Source organism: Gobius niger, assembly GCF_951799975.1.
Source record: "Gobius niger genome assembly, chromosome: 18".
Classification (NCBI taxonomy): Eukaryota; Metazoa; Chordata; class Actinopteri; order Gobiiformes; family Gobiidae; genus Gobius; species Gobius niger.
In genome coordinates, this window is record NC_136869.1 from 9,791,699 (window position 1) to 9,811,731 (window position 20,033).

At 41.5% G+C, this 20,033-nt stretch overlaps 1 protein-coding gene across 3 annotated transcripts in view; it reads left to right on the forward strand.

The window, feature by feature from the left end:
• Window positions 1–254: 254 nt before the first annotated feature.
• cnksr2a (connector enhancer of kinase suppressor of Ras 2a) overlaps window positions 255–20,033 on the forward strand; it is a gene marked incomplete at its 3' end in the record, with an annotated part of 107,643 nt that continues 87,864 nt past the window's right edge. The window contains exon 1 of one of the 3 annotated variants that reach the window (XM_079576564.1): window positions 255–803. In XM_079576564.1, the coding sequence (XP_079432690.1) occupies window positions 740–803 (64 nt within the window). In that variant the 5' untranslated portion in view covers window positions 255–739. The remainder of the gene's footprint in view (window positions 804–20,033) is intronic. The other 2 variants (XM_079576566.1, XM_079576565.1) reach the window with 2 other exon arrangements.

The following is a 20,033-nucleotide window of genomic DNA, read 5'->3' on the forward strand; positions in this document are numbered from 1 at the left end:
ATCAGGAGCAAATGAAATTGCTTAGAAAAACGATCACTATTGAACTCATTTCGCTTCCAACTCAAGCGCAAAGTGAAAAGGGACCTTTGCGTCTCTCTGTACGTCCCCCGAGGGCTTCACGTATACCGGCCCCTATAATACAAAAAAATAAAAATAAAACACTGCACTCTCATCCCAACAATTAATCATTCAGTGGCGCACACACAGACACACACACTGAGCAGTAGCTGCCTCGGTATCTCCCAGATGCTATCACTCCGAAAGGGACAGCTATTATGCACGCGGGAAGCCACCCACCCAGCGAGCATCGATGATTTAATCACGTTGGGGGAGAGAGAGAGGGAGAGAGAGAGGGAGAGAGAGAGGGAGAGACTCTGCCGGTCCTGCTGCTAAAGCCATACACCTACACACGTACAGTCACACACACGGAGGACTGGCAAGCGAAGCGAAAGATACTGAAAACTCTGAAGAAAAAAAAATGGAATGCACGGAGTCAATCCTACAACAGCAGGAGAAGACGAGGCACACCGGCCGTTTTACGCTGCGTTAAAGCCTCCACGAATAGCTTTAGAAGAGCGAAGTCACCTGGGCGCATTAAGGCATAAGGAGCACCCAGCAGAGCCAAAGGAAAAGAGAGGCACGGGAGGGAGGGGGTGGGGGGGCTAAAGTGAAGAAGTCCCCCGGCGAGGAGGCGTATCTCTTATCGGGGACCAGGGACACTGCGTAAAGTTTTTCCTCGATGGCGTTGGTGATGGAGCCGGTGAGCAAATGGAGTACGAGCCAAGTGGTGGAGTGGATGAAAGGTGAGTGGGACCCGCGCGGTGTAGCAGGGCAGCTTTTCCATGGGCGAACTCTCTGTGGTTGACGGATGGATGTGGAGGGATACGAGACTGGAGATGCGTCGCGGATTGTGTTGCTTAGATACGACTGGAGTGGACACGACACGCTGACTCTATGTTGCGCTATCCGTAATATACTTGTTCTGTACGTAAGTTTCGAAGACTTTTAGAGAATAATGATAATACAAAAGCTTATATTCAACATCTGATATTTGGCATGGGCTTTGTAACTTTTGTCAGTGATATTTTGAAAACTAAAGAACCATACATCGATCTGGATTTTTAGTTACGCATTCTGGTTAGTGTTTTTTTTTCTGGTTTGCATCCAGTTCAGTGATATTTCAGTCCAATTTAGTTTATTTTTTTAGACCCAATTTACTCCTGATTAGTTCTGTTTTATTCCTTGATCCCTCTTCTTGTGGACCTTGAAAGATCTGATAAAGTCCTGGTTTAGCCCCGGCTTGAACCTGCCTTGTCCTCGTCTAATCTGAAAGAGAGAGTTCATTCTTTACAGCAACACACTCAAATTGTTTACGTCTAAGAATATCTTTCGGACCCCCTGTCATAGGCTTTCAAACAAGTATTTTCATATTTAAGAATAATGACTGTCATTACAAGTTGTTGTCATTGTTTGATGATGAAATAGCGCATTCCAGAACACCTGTCTGTTTACTGAAAAGTATAGAGTGTCAGGCCCAATGACACACAGCAGCGGTGTCCACATGCCTGACACAGATATTGAACTGACAACTTTTTAGTCACTGGACACACACATCTTGATTTTACACTACAAGAATGAGGCTTTATCAATTTCATGTCAAACTATTGCTTTTTTGGAGATGTGCCTACATGTAATTGATAGGGGAATAAGTTCAGATCCCTGTAAAAACTTTGAGTCTACAAGAAAGTGCGGTTTCTCCTGGGCTTGCAGAAGGCATTATGTCATTGTCCCAACTTGTACAGAGAGGCTGGACTGTGTGTGTGGCTATGCATCATCCCAGCTCCCGATGATGACCAATGTCCAAGTGACACCGCAATGTGTGAGAGAGGGAACAGCCAAAATCACTCACACAGAGGCTTTGAGACAGGACAAGGAAATTGGGCTCAAATTAAAATAATCTCTTGCGCTGTGTGTGTTTGTGCCGAGACAACACTGGCAGTCCTTTGTTGAATTGCTTTATGTCAAATAATGTTGGTGTAAAAATGTCATATTTTTAATCTCAAGAAGACTTTTAAGCACTCAGTTACTTCTGTCTGTAAATTAAGGAAATAGGAGCAATGGAAATGTCTTGTTTTGCTTTTAGATTATGAGGAAGTAACCTTAGCAAGTAAGCATCTCTGTCTTCTCCAAAACTGCAGCTCCAGTGAAGTGTCCCAATGCAGGCAGCTGGTCAGTAGTAGCCTGTCTATCAGAAGCGCTTTAGTCAAAATCTGCCGTGGTCAGGAACAATCCAAAGGTGGCCCAAGGGGAACAGTTGTGAACTGGCGACGGGTGATGCATATGAGGAAGGAAGGGATGTCCTCTGCGTGGCCCAACATATGAATCAATTCAACTGGACATTTTTACACAAAGCTGCCCGACGTTCCAAAATTCATCCAACTCTCTTCTTCTAAGGGCCCACGGTGCAGTGCAACAGGTGTACAGAAAATGTATCTCTTTTTTGCAATCTACAGTACGTAACACCTAGTGGACTGTTTGTATCTACCCTGATGATTGAGATTATTTTTATACTAAACTCGATCAGACGAGCTTCTGTTGCTCAAATTAGAAAATAGACATATAGAGTTGCATATTAGGCTGACAGTCATAAGTCATATTGTACTTAAAGGGACTATACAGAGTATAAACATGTACAAAATATGTATTTTCCTCCTCCTACATGTTCCAGCCATGTCCTAATGTGTAGAATGAACCCAGACCTGTTCACCACAACAGCCTCTAAAATCCTGCACTGTCACTCAAAAAGGTGTTAATTCGGGTCTGAATTGCCGTCATGCACGAGCTTTATATAGAAGCTGCAGTTACACATAAGACCTGAGGTGCCAGTAGTGAGTATAAAATGGCTAACTTGCATCTTGCCCCTTTAAGTTGCCACCAACACAGCTGAGCAGTTCCTCATGCACCTTGAAACCACAGAGTCCCGCGTTATATGTTCCTTTTTGTGTAGTATTTTAAGAGTTTAAAGGCGCAATGGTCGCTAATCACATACTGTAACTACTGACAGTAGCAGATTATTATTGATGAAAGCAACCATCAAATACTTGAAACTAGAGCTCCATGGTATAACTTTTCAGTTGATGAAGTTTCAAATAATCCTGTTAACATTATGGTCAAAGTAAGGCTTTGAGCTGACAAAGCATTTTGTAGGAAAGCTCAAACTTTTCCATTCAAAAAAGTGTTCAATAAGTTAATAGGGAAATGATTGTAGTGGGTTTTGATGTGCGTGAGCTCAAACTGAGCTCACGGACAAAGGGCAGATAGTTGTGTAATGCCTTATGTTTGCCAGCAATATTTACTGTCATTTAGTTTATTATTTAGCAGATCCCTTTGGCCAAAACAAACCAGTCACATGTGATTTGACTCTGATCAATCACGGAGACTGCAGTGAACAGTGAGGGTACGTGCTTTACCCAGGGACACGTCGGCGATACATGGCGCAGTCTGATCTTCCCGTCCCCGTTGCACTGTCTGCAAATATAATTGTGACTGTGTTTATGATTGTCTTGTTTGCGTGTCTCTCAGTCATAATTCATCGGTATCCGGTGCACCCCGAGTTTTGAGCGAACATTGGCCAAAGTTATTTACACTTCAAAGGGAATTGCCTTTGGCTGATAAAAGTGAGTTTTTTTGGCACCCGCTCTCCGTTATTTTTCTTGATAATGGCCCCGCGTGGACAATGTGACGCAGTATATAATTCTTCCTCTTGAATGTATTGCCGGTTGCTATAAAATGAAAAATTATGTGAAGCACTATTCTCCCAAGCAATATTAATCACATGTTTACAACTATAGTTTCAAGGAGGATAAACTGCTGCTTGCATCTAATTAGGTAAACTGGAAACATCTTTCGACATGTCAGTGGGAGATTCTGCCTTATGAAAGTTTACAAACCCAAAATTATTCTTCGGACCAGCACCAAACCTCGGTAAATTGATATGTTTGGAAGGGCATTAGGCACAAACACATTGCAAAGACATTTTTTTCAGTCATACCAAAAGCATGAGGAGAGTCTTGTCATTCCTTTCAGCAATGGCACAATCTTTTAATATACCACAGTAAAAATGAAATATATTACAGAGAAGATGTTGACCTTTGCACCAGTTTTAATTTTGTGTGTGTAGGCCCAAAACAATGTCAAAATATTTGCAGTAAAAAGTCAAATTCCGCAGTATTTTGGCTAGTCATCCACGTCAGTATTAGGGCTGCTGTATGAATTAGCATGAATGAATGAATGAATTAATTAATTAAACTTTATTGTCCCACTTGGGGAAATTTGTCCAGGGAACATAGTGCAGATGCAGGTGACAAAGAACACAAACACAGAGACAGATACAAACAACAATTAGTGCAAAATTGATTAAAATTGTAGTAAGTGCAGACTTGTAATAAATATTGCGATTACAGAGGAGCAAATGAAAGAGCATGTATTATGTCCGAACAGCCAAGAAAGCCACATGAAAATTATCCATTACAACCATCCTATCAGGGGCGGACTGGCCATATGTCCATTCTGGAAGAGCACAGAAGGGCCACTGGCTCTATAGGGCCACCAGTCCCGCCTCAACTGAGCTTTACCCAAATCTAAAAGCTAAAAAGAAAAGCATCAAAATAGCGAGAAAAAGAGGATGAAAAAACAAAAATGTGCTGGAAAAGCAACAAAAAAGTGGCAAAAAATGTGATGAAAAGGCAACAAAAACATGAGAAAAACACGGACAAAAAAACCTACAAAAACGTGATAAAAACACAACAAAAAATGATAGAAAAAAATAATGAAAAAAACAACAACAAAAATATGACAAAAATGACGTGACAAAAAGTTACCATCACTTTTGTAGGTCTTAGCTTTCAAATGAGGCGTTACATTGTTGCTTTCCGGTCGAGAAGCTTTTAGATTTGGGTAAAGCCCAGTATAAAAAAATATAAATCTAAAAGGAATTCCGTGGAGTATGGTGTACCACAAGGTTCAATTTTGGGACCATTATTATTTATTATTTATATGAATGATTTTGCTTCTGTTTCTATGACCACCTTTCCAGTTCTTTTTGCTGATGATACCAATAAAAATAAAATAAATATTAAAATATGTATTTGTGGAAGTGCACAATTACGCTAATTTGGGCCAGGCTGCTCAGAGTCCAGGGCTGTTTTTCAGTCCCAGTCCGCCCCTGCATCCTATTGTAATTGTTCAAATGTAACAAACACATTTGATTGCATAAGTAAAACCAAAAAAAAAAATCATGCATATCAGTTGCCTTACATGGTTAATATATTTAAATGTGTATGCAGACGTTACATGGTTTCCCCAAATACATTATGAAGACTAGTTCATTTTTCACTTCATAAATGAAGCCTGGAGCATCGGCCAAGTCTCCCTCCGCTGCCAAACACTATAAGTATGAGAGCCATTACTGAGCGTCATACATCATTTTAACTCGGAGTGTGAAGGGCATTCGGAGCAGTCCAAATGATCATGTTTTTCAATGCGTTCCTGGCCTATCTTTATAGATTTCAGATTGAGCACTGCCATCATATGCTTTTAGGGTAAATAGCTGTTTTCCATTTTTGAAGTTTGAGTTTTCAAAATTGAGTCATGGGAATATTTTCTGGCACGATGACAGCGGCAAACACCTGGCACCTTAAATGCTATGTGACTATATGGATCTATCCTGAAGTGAACTCCAATTAGCTTTTCGTCGCCGCACGGTGCTTCAGGCGTATCTCAATAGTGGCGTTTGTCGAATTGGTTTTGAAGCAGGACCATAGTCATAAGCTTAATAGAAGGCGGTCGTAAAAGTGTAGTGGAGTTCAACATTTTGTTTTAATGAATAATCCGCATATTGTATTCCAAATGCAGTGGCTGTATTGGTTTTGCAATATCAACATGCATAATTTACATTCACATGCATAGAGCAGCTCGACATGCAAAAGTTATACTAGCCTTCTATTATTCATAGTCCTATTATTTGTATTAAATGAACTGATTCTTTATTCCTCTCACCATAATTACAGAAATTTAAACCTGATAATCTGAAAGAATGAGTTATATTTTAGTTTTTGCCTTTTGCCTTCTCAGTAAAAACCCCCCATCAACCAAAAACATGCACAATTGTTCAATCCTCCAGAGGGTGATTCTCACCGTTGACCATTAGTCTGGCCCTACATCTGGAGTTGGGTCCCCGGGCGCGGTAGTGCCATCGCCCCACTGCTCCTTACGGGTTGCCCTAGCGACATCGAAGGATGGGTAAAATGCAGAGGACAAATTTCCCTACGGGGACAATATATCTTAACCTTAACCTTAAGGTGTGTTAAAGGAATAGGCCACTGTTTTTCAATACTGAGATTATGTTCTTACCTTAGCGACTTTGCTGTACAGACGTTGAAGTGCTCCTAAGGTGTTTATTTAATATACCTTGCAATATAGTTCCCCTTTTTATCTGCTCAGAAAATCGATATATAATTTTGTGTAACTATACTTGGATCTTGTCACGTAACTGTAGTTAATTAGGGAAACTGTGGAAGAGCTTAATCACTGGTCTTATTGAGGAGAAGAGGAGAAGCTAAATGCTAACAACAGCTTTGGTCTTTTTGCGTGACTGAGCGCACCCGTAAAGACCAGACAGGTACGCATCAACTCGTCTAAAGTAAGAACATACTGTATCTCCGTATTGAAAAACGGTGGCCTATTCTTTTAAGTCTGCACTGGCTGGAGCTGGGTTTGAACCATTGACTGTCCAGTTAGAAAACAACATTTCTATCAATTAAGACACTTGCTCGTATTAATTGGGACAAATTGTTAGACGTAGGCATGTTTTTGGCATCGTTGTATCTTTGTTTATTTCAAGGGATCCTTTTCCAGCTTTAGATTGCAAACAGAACTTATTACATTGCCTCTTGTTGAATAATGCTCCCCTCAGCCTCCCTCTTCGTATCACTCCACTGTTGTGCCAATATAATTAGGAGAGCTGAGAAAAGCCCCGGGGCCTTCTGCAGCAACGAGACGACAGAGGAAAAAAATAAGTAAAAAACATTGTGGTATTTGCTCATGGCGAAAATAATCTGTGTATTTGAGTATGAAAACAAACAGGAAGAAGGAAATTGTCTGTTGCGAGCGTGAGGTGGTTTAGTGCCGTAAAAACTGTCCCCGAAGGGTCTATTAGGAGCTGTGTGCAAACAGTGTGTAGAAGTGCAGAGGCCAGTGGAGGGAGAATAATGCTCCCAAGTTATATCAGGTCAGAGCTGAGAAGTAGCTTTGAACTGAGAACACAATCAAAGCTAGTCGGTCATGAGGTATATTTACTTAAGTGCTATACTTAGGTAGAGCTTTTGAGGATCTGTACTTTACTAAATACAATAATAATGTCTCGTCTGCTACATTTCTTTATAGGCTCCAAAGTAAAAAAGTAAATATGCGTTTTAAAAGAATGCACACTCCAGAACAATAGGTGGCGCTGTGAAGTGTCAGTGCCATATTCTTACGACCAGGAAGAAGGTTTGTCTCCATTGTTTTGCTGTACGGTTTGTGAATGGTGTTTTTGAAACACTTCTTTTAATGGATTTGTACTTTCTTCTTTGAATACTTTGGTATTTTCTACCGCAAGTATACTCCAGTTTTGTTTTATTGGAGTAATACAGTGTAAGATCAGTAATATTATGTACTTTTACACAAGTAATTAACCAGCATACAGCTAAAACAATGTGCAATTTACAATTAAAGGGACTGGTTGCAAGTTGGTAATTTTTATACTCACTACTGCCACCTCAGGTCTTACACATAACTGCAGGTTCTATATTAAGGCACGCCGGACCCGAAGTAACACCTTTTTGAGTGACAGTGCAGGATTTTAGAGGCAGTTGTGGTGAACAGGTCTGAGCTCATTCCACACATTAGGACATGGCTGGAACATGTAGGGGGATGAAAATACTTAGTTTTAAACTCTGCATAGTCCCTTTAAGGCTTCATTCATGAAAGTTCTAGTTTAGAAAAGACACTAAAGTAGATATCTTTGCCTAATGAGTCTCTCGATAAGTATCTTTTGACAAGCCGACTAGTCATAGGGTTACATTGTCTTCGTAAGCAGTAAAATAATAGTTTATGGAATGGATGGTGTTTCGACTCTGGCAGGTAGATAAAGGGATAGTGTGGAGATTTGAAGAGGTCAAGCTCACGTTAAATTGTATAGAGCAATCTTTATTTATTTTCTTTAGATGTTGACCCAATAAAGCAGTTGCACGGTATTCATTATTGGGTGATGCTTGATTGCAAATGAGGGGAGTGTGTGCCTTTCTGTGTGGAGGTTGCCTTTTCTCCCCGTGTGTGTGTGATTGGGTTTCCTCTAGGTACTCCAATATTAAACACAAATCAAACATGAGATGTCAGCCCTCACCTTTTCAATGTGGACCGAGCCCAAACCTCCCCCTTTCATCATTCCGGCTGTGACTGTCCCGTTTGGCAGGTCTCTGTTATGGCAGAGCGTTTTTGTCAAATGTGCTGCCTGCGAATTTTACTGCTCATTTTCGAGTCTGGCGATCAAGTCCATGCAAATGATGAAGCGGGGGTATCGGCCGGTTTGGGAACAGATGAAGCAGAGGTGATAAAAGGAGAAGTGATGAAATACTAAGGTCAAACATGCTGAGATGCGTAAGACCTTATTAGCTTAGGTTAGCCCCTGCTTTGTCCTACATTTTGTTCTTGTTTTTTTTACAGTTTTTTTCCTGGTTTAGTCTTTACTTGGGGGATCACTGAGCCCTCTCTGCTGCTCCTGGTCATGAACAGGAGGTAGACGCAGGAGCAGCGACACAGCATTTGGTGGCTCTCATGTTACTGCCCACCACCCAAAGCCGCGCTGTCGCCAAATCAACAATGGGACAGACCCTTTGGCCCCGAATGTCACGTAATATCCATCTGTCCGTTCAACACATGTGAAGGAGAACAGAGATGGCCTTGGACAGAAGTCTAAGAACAAATTTGGAAACCAGTGCTAAGCAGATAAGCAATGTACTTCTTCACCATACAACCTCACAAATCTATGATGATAATATTTATTCATCTTACACGTGTGCTTGTGAGTGGGGCTGGGTAATATGCTAGTACAAATCAAATCATGATGTAATTCCTGTGACGATACCCCAGTTTACTTAAGAGTGGTTGCGATATCGTGATTCAGGTCATTTCTGTTTAATATCACAGATACTTTTCCCCAGTCTTATCATGCTTTGAGTGAGTGACACTGAATTAGCCAATGAGAGTGTAGTATGAACTTTTGAAGGGACACAAAGTGCAGCATCAACCATGATAAGCATAGACTGTAAAAAGTAATAGACAACTCCTCCTCACTCCTCTCCGTTTGCCACAATGACCACGTTCGAGGGGGAAATCATGGCGGATTTAAGGACTCCTCCCCAGCTCTGACGATGCATGTTCCTAAAAAGGGCATAAGGGCGGGATCTTCACTGTAGTCTCGGCCCTTGCGTGACGTGTAGTTCGGTCATAGCAGCTCCAGTGCTAACCGTTCGGCCCTCATTATTATATGAGATTTCTAAAATAAATGTTGCTAACAAAACCCGCCTGGTTCCTTTAATTGTGCCTATCCCAGCGTTATCACAGGAACAACATCAAGGCACCAGGCTTTACAGTTGTTTAGAACGTGTCTAAAGTCCAATGCAATGCAATGTAAAACTAGCTTGTTCCGCCGCCGCTATATGGAGGTACTACAGCAATGTCGGCCCCGAGCGTCATCGTCGCGAATCTCTGCTACAAGCGGCCACTGCATTTAAGTGATGATTAGGACTGGGTACCATTATACCCTTTAAACAATATTAGTATGGCATCTGGATAAAAGTTTTAGTACTACTGGTGTCAAAACAATAAAAGTATCGAAAGCAGGTACTGATGTATCTTTGTGTTGATGCCTGTTGATCCAGGAACAACATTAAAGGAAGTTACTTTATCTTTAATGGATCAAATTTACATTGTTGTTCTGTTTTCTTGTTCTAAATGATATATATTATAATAATTTTGATATAGTTATCGAAAAAGTATTGTTCAGGTATGGTAAAGTTTAAATCAGTATTTTTATATAGATGTAACCGTACCCATCCCTAATCCTGATTGAGACTCACATACGTTTTTCATATTGCTCATCATGCTGATATTGCTGCTCAGCCCTATACCATGAAGTTATTAAACAAATTGCTTTGATGATGATTCCTGGTTCTCATTTTGAAATGCTATTTTATTTTGAGAGGTGCTTGAATACATCCATCCATCCATTTTCTTCCGCTTTATCTGGGGCCGGGTCGCGTTGGCTTCAATACATAGCATCTAGAGACTGTTATAATGTAACAATTACAAGATGGGATTTATAAGTTTAAGCAGCTGTCTTAGCAGCTGGTGCATCTAGCTTGACAAATTACTTTTTATCACTCTCAATTGTAGTAAAATTTGCCATTGTAATAATCATTGGCTGTCTGCAAAAACAGAAAAGAAATCGCTAAACCGATAAACAAGATTAACACGCATTTCAAAACTTTGTGACCATTATAATAGTGACTAATCCTACTGCACTGTAGAGCTTCCCTGTTTTTGCAGTAACACACGGACACACCCAGTGGAACACCAGACTCGTGAATACCAGAGCGCGAGGCACGCCACGTGTGTTTTTGTTGCCTGAATTCGGGCTATGGTTCGGGTGGAGCATCAGCTGTTTGCTCCAGAAGGCAGGAGACTCAACGCACACCCACTCCGCTTCACTTATAAACACCGCCATATGCACGGGACCAGGCGGGCAACAGCCAAAAACACGCCGCATGTAAATACAAGTCTGTCACGAATCCAGCTGGCATTTCATAGCAAACGTGACTCAGTGCGTTGCAATATGACCCCCCTCCCGCAACAACAAGAGCTATTAATATTGGACAAATGTTAGTCATTTCAATACCATTTGATGGAGAGTGGAGCTGTGGGTGTTTGAGTGCTGTGATGTTGATGTGGCTTTGGTGTCAACCGTGCAGTAATAAAAGAGGGAAACATTTCTGTGCTGAACTGACGCTACAAGTTAAAATACAGATGATACGGTAATATTGATGGTGCAGTATTTGGGATAATGTCCAAATCAATCAATAGTTATGACTCAACTCAACGTAAATAATCATGGAAACATTTCTGCTAATAGTCAAGGAAAAGTATTTTAAGTATTCAGAAATGAAAAATGTTATTTAACTAGTAAGAAGACAGGACAGAAAAGTCGCACCAAGCCCATGATTGAGGGGACCTTCTTGCTGTAAGGCAAAAGTACTCCCTGCGCCACTGAAAATTTGAGTTTTAAAGAAGAACTTAGTAATAAATCCTTTTCGAAGTCCCTCAGGGTAATACAAGTGTTAATGGCATGGGTCTTTAATCTCCCCCTGTCCAGAAAACCAAATTTGCAACTTCGCTGCCTCCGGGTCGAGTCACCAATAAACACTAATGGAATCATGAAGAAGAAGCTAACAGGCTAACGGGCAAAGCTAACTGCAGGCTATTGTCACTTAAACAGTATTTACAGCCAAGTTTCAGTGAACAAAAATTATCTCCGTTGTGTAATTGGATGTACAATCCCCCCTCTCCCTTTGTCTTCTCTGTCAGCGTAGTATTTACTATCACGGACAATAATGAGTAAAAAAACGCAACATGCTACGAAATCTGCAGTGGCGCTTATGGCCTCTAGGGGCATGAGTTACTTAGTACTGCTTTAAAGGAGCTATATCATGCTATTTTAGCCATTCCAAAGTTAAGTATAGGCATTTATATGATATATTGTACCTCTACCATTATGGAGCACTCATTTTTGTGATAAATATAAGTGTTTTCTGGAGGTATTTTTCAAACCCGGAAGACACAACGCTTCGATTCAGTTAACTCCGCCCCCTCTCTCCGCGCATACAACTTTACCGTAATATAAATAAACAACAATAAGTGAAGTTACTTCACGATGCAGTTATATGGAGTTGACATCTGCAACACAGCTTCATAAATGGCTAACACACATGCTAATATGCTAACACACAAGCTAACCCGCGTTTGGATTGACTCACCGCTCTGCTCCATCGCTGTTTACATTATGGGACTCGCGTTGGTTATAAAAGTTAATCCACTTTGGTTCTGGCGAAGGTTCCCCAAACATCCATCAGAGACAGTCACAGAAAAACAATATTTTGGTGATAGTCGCTGAATCCCGGAGAAAAAAACAGCTGAGTGGCCTCTTCCTGAAAAGGGTTGAATATAAACTCCTTGTCCCCGTAGCCAAACGCGCTTCTTTTTCTCCGTCCGTGACATTATCGTTAGTTAAGAATAAAAAACAGGTGTCCAGAGTAGGTAACGAGCTCCATCTTCACAGCTGCAGCGCAAACATGACTGATCTGTTCAGACGCGATGTGTTTGTTTTGGCCACAGCTGACCTGGAAGCACTTCGGGCACATCCTTTTTTTTTTCTTTTTTTTTCTTTTTTTTTTTCTTTTTTTACTCTTTGTTTCTCTCTTACGACAGAAATAATGAAAAAGCTGTTTTACAAATTAAAATCCGGCCGTAAGCAAAGAATTAAGACATTACATTACAGACGTCGAGCACTTCCGTTCCGTTGTTACGACACAACTGAACACTCAGCCGTTCACCAGGAGAGGGAGGAGCAGCTGTTCAGAGAGCAGGATTCAGGAGGATTACTGAGAGCTGCGTGAATGAAGCCACAAACCACTCTGGGGGTGTTTTTGATAAGGAAATAGCATAACAACATGGCTAAAAGCTCCAAAAAGTCGATTTTGCATGATATAGGACCTTTAAGATAGTTTATAGTAAACAACAAGAGGGATGGTCGAAGTGCGAGTTTCCAGTTTTCAGACAGTAAAATGAACAGACCTGAACATTTCCTGAATGAGAGGTGAAATGTCTTCAGTTGTTCAATTCTAAATCAACCATTAACATCCGAATAAATTTAAAATGTCTGTTTTTTGTTACTATTTTATGTAACAACCCATTGCCCGCCGCCCGGTCATAATTGTTACTATATCAAGTTATTATTCAATACATAACAATATATTTTTGGGCTCATTACTATGATGTTAATAACAGATTATCGCAACTTCCTTTTTTTGTTCATTTCCGTGGTGTAAATCGGTCTTTATGGCGACATATTCTTGCCTTAATATATGGAACTTAGCATGTTATCGTGAAACACCTACCTACACATAATCCTATAATTACCACTTAACTATTGCACCAACCCTTCACTCACAGCTGCACAGGAACAGATGACACATACCCACCCGCTGGGGAGGATCCAAATGTTTTATAGGTCTCGTCCTGGGACTCATCTCCAAACCTGCTTTTCTCTGTCTCATTCTCTCTCTGAAGAGGATAGCGAGGTGTTGGTGGAGGTTTACTGAGGAGATTGGCTCAGTGGGCGTCTATGGGTGACTCAGATTTGAATCGTGAACTAACACGAAACCCAAAGCACTGATTTACTGCACAGACAGGGGTAAGTATAGTATATGGTATAGTATAGGGGCAGTCCAGTGGAGCCACGGGGGAAAAAAATAATGTCACTGCAGCACATTCATTTGCTCTGGTGTTGGACTGTTTACAGATACAGTATGAATGGCTGAAAAGCAAGTGAGATGAGAAAGTACAGTACATCTCCGTTGGAAACATTTACTGATTGTTCCATCTTTCTAATCCCTGTAGATATTTCTTGTCATACTCAAAGGGACTATACAGAGTTAAAACATGTTTAAACTATGTATTTTCCTCCCCCTACATGTTCCAACAATGTCCTATGGTGTAGAATGAGCCACAACTGCCTCTAAAATCCTGCACTGTCACTCAAAAAGGTGTTACTTCGGGTCCGAATTGCCGTCATGCACGAGCTTAATATAGAAGATGCAGTACATACATATGCATACATATGAGCTGAGGTGGCAGTAGTGAGTATAAAATGGCAAACTTGCATCTAGCCCCTTTAATTCAAACCTTTAACTTAGTTGGATTCAATGCACAGAACAAGGGATAATTAAGTATTTAACCTATTTCCAAAGACCTTAGAGACTTTTTGTTGTTGAAAAGTAAATTTGTGTTTTACCACAAGCTGAACATGGACTTGAAGCATTTACAATTTGCATGAACATTTCATGCAGGACAGACTGTGTGAGCTAGAAATGAGTTTTGGCCAAACATAAAACGTCACATCAAGTACCCCAGCTTTAAATTTGTGAATTGTAGAAAATTGAGGCTTTGTGGAGTTTCCATGTTGCCCCGAAGCAGGGTTGCCAGGTCCACAGTTAAACCTCGGAATTGGGCGGCTTATGCAGTTTTCAATAACAAAAAGTATAAATATAGAGAGAGGGAGAAAGGGACGGTTTCTCCTCATCTCAGGAGCACATGGCTCTGTAAACTTGTACATAAACAGCTGTGCCGTATGTCAGCGGCTTTTGAACATGTACAATAGGGACACTCTCCTGGGCCAGCATGTGTGTGTTTGAGCGTGTGATTGCAGTATAGGGTTAGGTATATGGCTACAACTGGCATGGTGTATTTATCTGCATTCCAAATAAATGTATTAATAAAAACAAAAGCAAAACCTAAAATTTTGCATTTACTCAAAGTTTTATGAGGCTTAAATAAAAATTTGACTTACGACCAAGCAAGAGACATTCGTTTGCTCAACAGTAGCGTGCAATAAACAGCAGTATAAAAGACAAGTAAAAAGCAAACAATTTAAAAAAATATATTCACTATTTGGAAAATAGAACCCCTTCTGTAACGTGGTGAAGGGGTTTGAGTGTCCAAATGATCCTGGGGTCTCTGTGGTCGGGAGCTTCGTGCCTCTGGTAGGGTCTCCCATGGCAAACAGGTCCTGGGTGACGGGTCAGACAAAGAGCGGTTCAGAAGCCCCTTATGAGAGACCAACAGGCCCGGTTTGAATCGTGAGGCCGTCCTTCTGTGGACCCACCACCTGCAGGAGGAGCCATAAGGGGCTGGTGCAATGTGATTTGGGCAACTCCAACAGCTGCCCCCACGACCCGGCAACGGATGAAGTGGAAGAAGATGGATGGATGGATGGATGGATGGATGGTAAATAGAAACAATAAAAATGGAGGATGAGGAGAAGACTATCTAGCACTAACCTTTAAAAAATTACCAAGTTCATGCAGCACATGAACTACTCTGTCCATGGACTCATGGGTTTGACAATTTGCTGGATGTCTCTCCCTGCCCCTTTCAAAAATAAATGTCAAACGTGCAAAAAAAAACAATAAATCAATAAAGTTCTTGCTTGTCACTCGTCTCTTTCCGCCACTCTGTCCTTTGCTTTTGCCCGTCGTTGCTTGGAAACCGTCTGTACAAGTACACAGCGTTACATAATCCCAGGTGTGAGAGATTATTATGCACCTTTTCAAACACTGTCCATGGATCCCCCCCCTCCCTGTTCAGCCTCCGCCGCGGCCAGCGTAAAAGCGCTTGTTGTCTCGTCCCCGCGCTCCGTGGGCGTCTGCGCTCTCACGTATGTCACATTTGGACTCAGTCGTAACGGAGGCCTTCACGCTATTGCACGGCGTTTGTGATAAATGACGCTGATTATCTGTGAACTCTTGCCACGCAGTTCAGCGCTCCCTTCTGCTCTCCCCGGCTCCGCTCGCTTTCCACGCTCTCTGTGATAGTAACACTTTGCCTGTGTGAGCCGGCTTTGTTTTTAATCAGCTATTAGCAACCCCCCGCTATTAGGGCTCGTTAAAACTCCGATCTGGCTGCTAATGAAGGGAGAAGTGGAGTAAAAATAGGAACAACTCAAATAAAAATGCAATGCTTGGCAAAGTCTAGTGTCTTTGCAAGTCAATGAAGCATAAGATTTGCCGAAGCGACTGTGAGGGGATTTTTCGGACTGCACAAGTATTTAAAAATATGCTGCACTTGATCTTCTGAATGTTCCTTTGCAGAATTATACATTTGCTCTGGTTCCTTTATGGAAACCGTGTAAAATGATCTCTGCTTTTGCGTCCGTGTCTCCTGATGACGCATTGACAGTCGTGGATCACCTGTGGGCAGAGGTGAAGTCATCAGTTACATGAAGGTTTACATCAGCAGCTTTCTGGGCCCGTGGTTCTCAAAGTGTGGTGCGGGTCTCTCTGGGGGTAGGCAGTAGGAAGTGGGCAGACACAGAGGTGTATTTTGCACAAAAACAGTTTCTGAGATACTGCTAGAATGTTCTGTTTTGTAAATGTGGGGAGCACAGCAGTGAACCGGTAAGAGCTGCCTCACAGCAAGATGATAATCACTTCCGATCATTTCTTCCTCCCTGTGTTGCTGCGGATTCTCTGCGGTTGATCTGGCTTTCTTCTATCTAAATGACGCATGTTTCTACTATTAATGACTTACATCCAAAGAAGCTGTCATATTTGCTTACAGATGAAGGAAACTTTATTTTAATTTGATACATCACCTTTTAAATTTAGTGCTTGGTAACAGTGTGTAATAACTTGTACCTATGGGTTGTAATGGAATAATATGTATTAGTAGTTTGGAACTCATAACATAAGTAAGGGATAATGTATAGAACGCTGGTCATTATAGGGAAAATAAGTGCCGACAGGGCGAACCGGTCCTGTTTCGCCCTGAAGACGGGGACAGAGATAGTGCCCGCTACTACGTACGTGCAGAGTGATATGAAAGCACGAACTCCGTTGCCATTGGCAGCGGTCATTATTTTTTTCAGAGGTCCTCTTTCAGAAAATAATGACCGGTAGAACGTTGGAAAATCCCATTCAAATCAATGAAGCGTTCTGCTTACGTTGTGAAGAGCCGTATAATAACAAGTCATAAGACCCCACCTCTAGCCCTAACCTAAGGCCCTATCCCATTATTACGTTATGTACCTCCAGAGAACTAATACACATTGTGTATGTACTAAGTACAAGTTATTACACTTCGTTATGAAGTGGATTTAGGATTACAATGTACTAAATTCAGTTAGGTACAATGTATCATCCATCTATCCATCCATCCATCCATCCATCCACTTGTCCGTTGCCGGGTCGTGGGGGCAGCTGTTGGAGCTGCCCAAATCATATTGCCCTTTATGGCTCCTCCTGCAGGTGGTGGGTCCATGGGAGGACGGCCTCACAATTAAACGGGCCTGTTGGTCTCTCATAACTGGCTTCTGAACCGCTCTTTGTCTGACCCGTCACTTAGACCCTACCAGGGGCATGAACCCCCGACTACAGAGCTCCTAGGATCATTCAGATGCTCAAACCCCTCCACCACGTTAAGGTGGTGGTTCCAGGAGGGGGCAATATATCAAAGTAATCTAAAAGTGTAACCAATCTTACCCTTTGAATCTCAATATGAAATAACAATAGGTTTGTTTTTTTTGCAATGTACAAAATCCACTGCAATAGTGCTTTGCCCAACAGGACAAAATCCTATTAAAGTAGTTGGCACTAGTTCCTTATAGTGGCAGGGCACTCCCTCTGCACAGTAACCCCAGAGGAGCTCTGCGCTGAGCCGCTGCTCCTCCATGATGAGAGTCATCTGATGTGGCTCTGACTTGGGGGTACCCCAGGAACCCCCCAGGAAGAGTAGGACAAAGTCTGCATGGGGAGGAAAGTCTGGGATTCTCGTTTTGAGATGCTGCCTCTGTGACCCAGTCTGGGATTAAGTTCAAGAAAATGGCTGGAAATCTTGTCCCAAATTGGAACGAAAATCTTCACTTCAATCACAGAATAAGACATTTAACAACACAGTGCTAAGATTCACTCATGCAGCGTTTCCATGCGGCTCACGATCCCCTCTGTGCAAAGGGGAATACCACATCACAACCGCAGACATTACCTGAGCTCACCCCCTGCAAATGTCACCACATAAATCTGGCAATAATATCAGCCTTCTCTATTGAATCAAAATGTTTGCAGTCCAGAGGAGAATCCATTTGTGTGTTTGAACTGCAATGGGAGATACTGGCAAAAGACGCACAATATTTATAGAAAGAGATCTGACATTTTTGTTGTTTCTCAAAGTCGTTCTCGCTTCAAAAACTGAGCAGAATTAAGATAAAAAATCTATTGCCCACCCCTGACATTGCGATGTAGCTGTTCCATAACAAAACAGCTGATTTGTTTTAGGAAATTCTCGGAAATCAGAAATGTGTTCATAACCTCGGATGCTACAGAGGTCTTGCTAAATCTCCGGGTTCTTTGAAGAGGAGATTTGGATGATTCTCGAAATGCCGACCGTGTAAGTACAGAAATGTCCAGCTGTGTCGACTTTGTTGGGTTGGACTTGAGAGCGAGAAGCGGGGAAGGAAAGCGCGGTGAAGCGAAACGTACATCATCACGTCAATGTTGAAAGATGAATTGTTGCGGGGTACAGATGTCTTATGTGCAATTTACCAGCTGGCGTGTGGGGACCTTTCCTCCCGCCTCCTCCCTCCTCCTCGTTTCTGCATCTTTGTTAGCTCCGTTATGATAGATGAGTGCGTTATGAGACCGGGACTTGAAGCTTGGTTTAAAATCGATGCTTGCTGCTGGGAGGTGTGTGTGTGCACTATGGAGATTGTGCGGGGGGCCCCGTGTTTGCCAGTTGGCTGTTTGTTAAAGGGTTACGGCGCGTTCTTGGACTCGTTCATTGTTTTGGGATCCGGGGGAAAGGCAGCTCGGGCCCCTTCTCGGTTTTTTTTGACGGGATTTTTTTCCGAAGACTCAGCAAACTCCGGTGACAAAACCACACAGACCGCAAATTAGGGAAGAGGCTGACCGCTGCAGCCTGAGCACAGATGTTTGATCCGTGTACAATGGAGAGTTGGGTAAAAGCCTAATTGGACATCTTGCTAATATTCTGGCTCCAGGGACGTGGGTTAACGCTTACCCATAAAAAACTGCTAAACATGGCCATCTTTCTTCAAGTCGATTTGCAGGAATATTAGCCATTCATTTAATTACTGAATAGATGTGGAGAGACATCTAATACATCAACATCTGGCTTTATAGAGAGATTAACAAGAACACATACATTCAGCTTACTGTAGTGGTTTTGTTAACCTTAATAAAAAAGAAAATACAAGTTGTGTCTAGGGCTGGGTTCTGTTAATATTTTTTCGATACCAGCACTTTAACGATACTTGGTTTCCGATACCGATACCTAAACAACATTTCTTTTTTGATACCTATACTAAAATATTAGTTACATAGAACCATAAAACAGATGAATAATGATTTTTTTTCCATTTCATTTCTTTTGCATGTGTATCATTTGTTTGAGGTGAAACAACCAAGAAACTTCCTTTAACTACAAAAGGACAGAAAAAAACACTTTCCAAGTTTTTCTTCATTTCTTAATTTTGCATTTTTTTTCTTCTATTTTTCTCCCTAAATTTCCCCCAATTTTCTCCCAATTTTTCCTGTGTTTTTTTTTCACAATTTACCTAAAAAATAAAATTTCCCCCAAATATTTTACATTTTTTTCCTCATTTTTTTTCCTTATCTCACCCATTTTTTTTTCAAAATGTTTCGTCAATTTTTTCCAAATTTGCCCCAATTTTTTGATTATTTTTTTTTCACCCTGTGTTTCACTTTTTTTTCTTTTACATTTTGATAACCAACAGCATCAACACTTGAATATAAACATTTCTTATCGGTTCCTGCTTTTAGTTGTGTTACTAGAAGTCACATTTTGAATAATACACTACATGCACAAGCACATTTTAGAGAGTATGGTTGCATTTTTTAGTTTTGTTTATCTATTTGCAGACTTGATTGCTCCCATAGGACATTCATCTTCTGTATTTGACCCATCCTTCTTCAGCCAGTGCCTCAGGGCAAACTGTCAGGAGTGGTAGGTGACCTCAGCGCAGTGCACAGGGACTCATAAAGACAGGATCAGGAGGAGCACATAGCCAGAGGTTACAGTGCATCTTTGGAGGTTTGTTTCATAAAGCAATCAAATAGGATGAATAC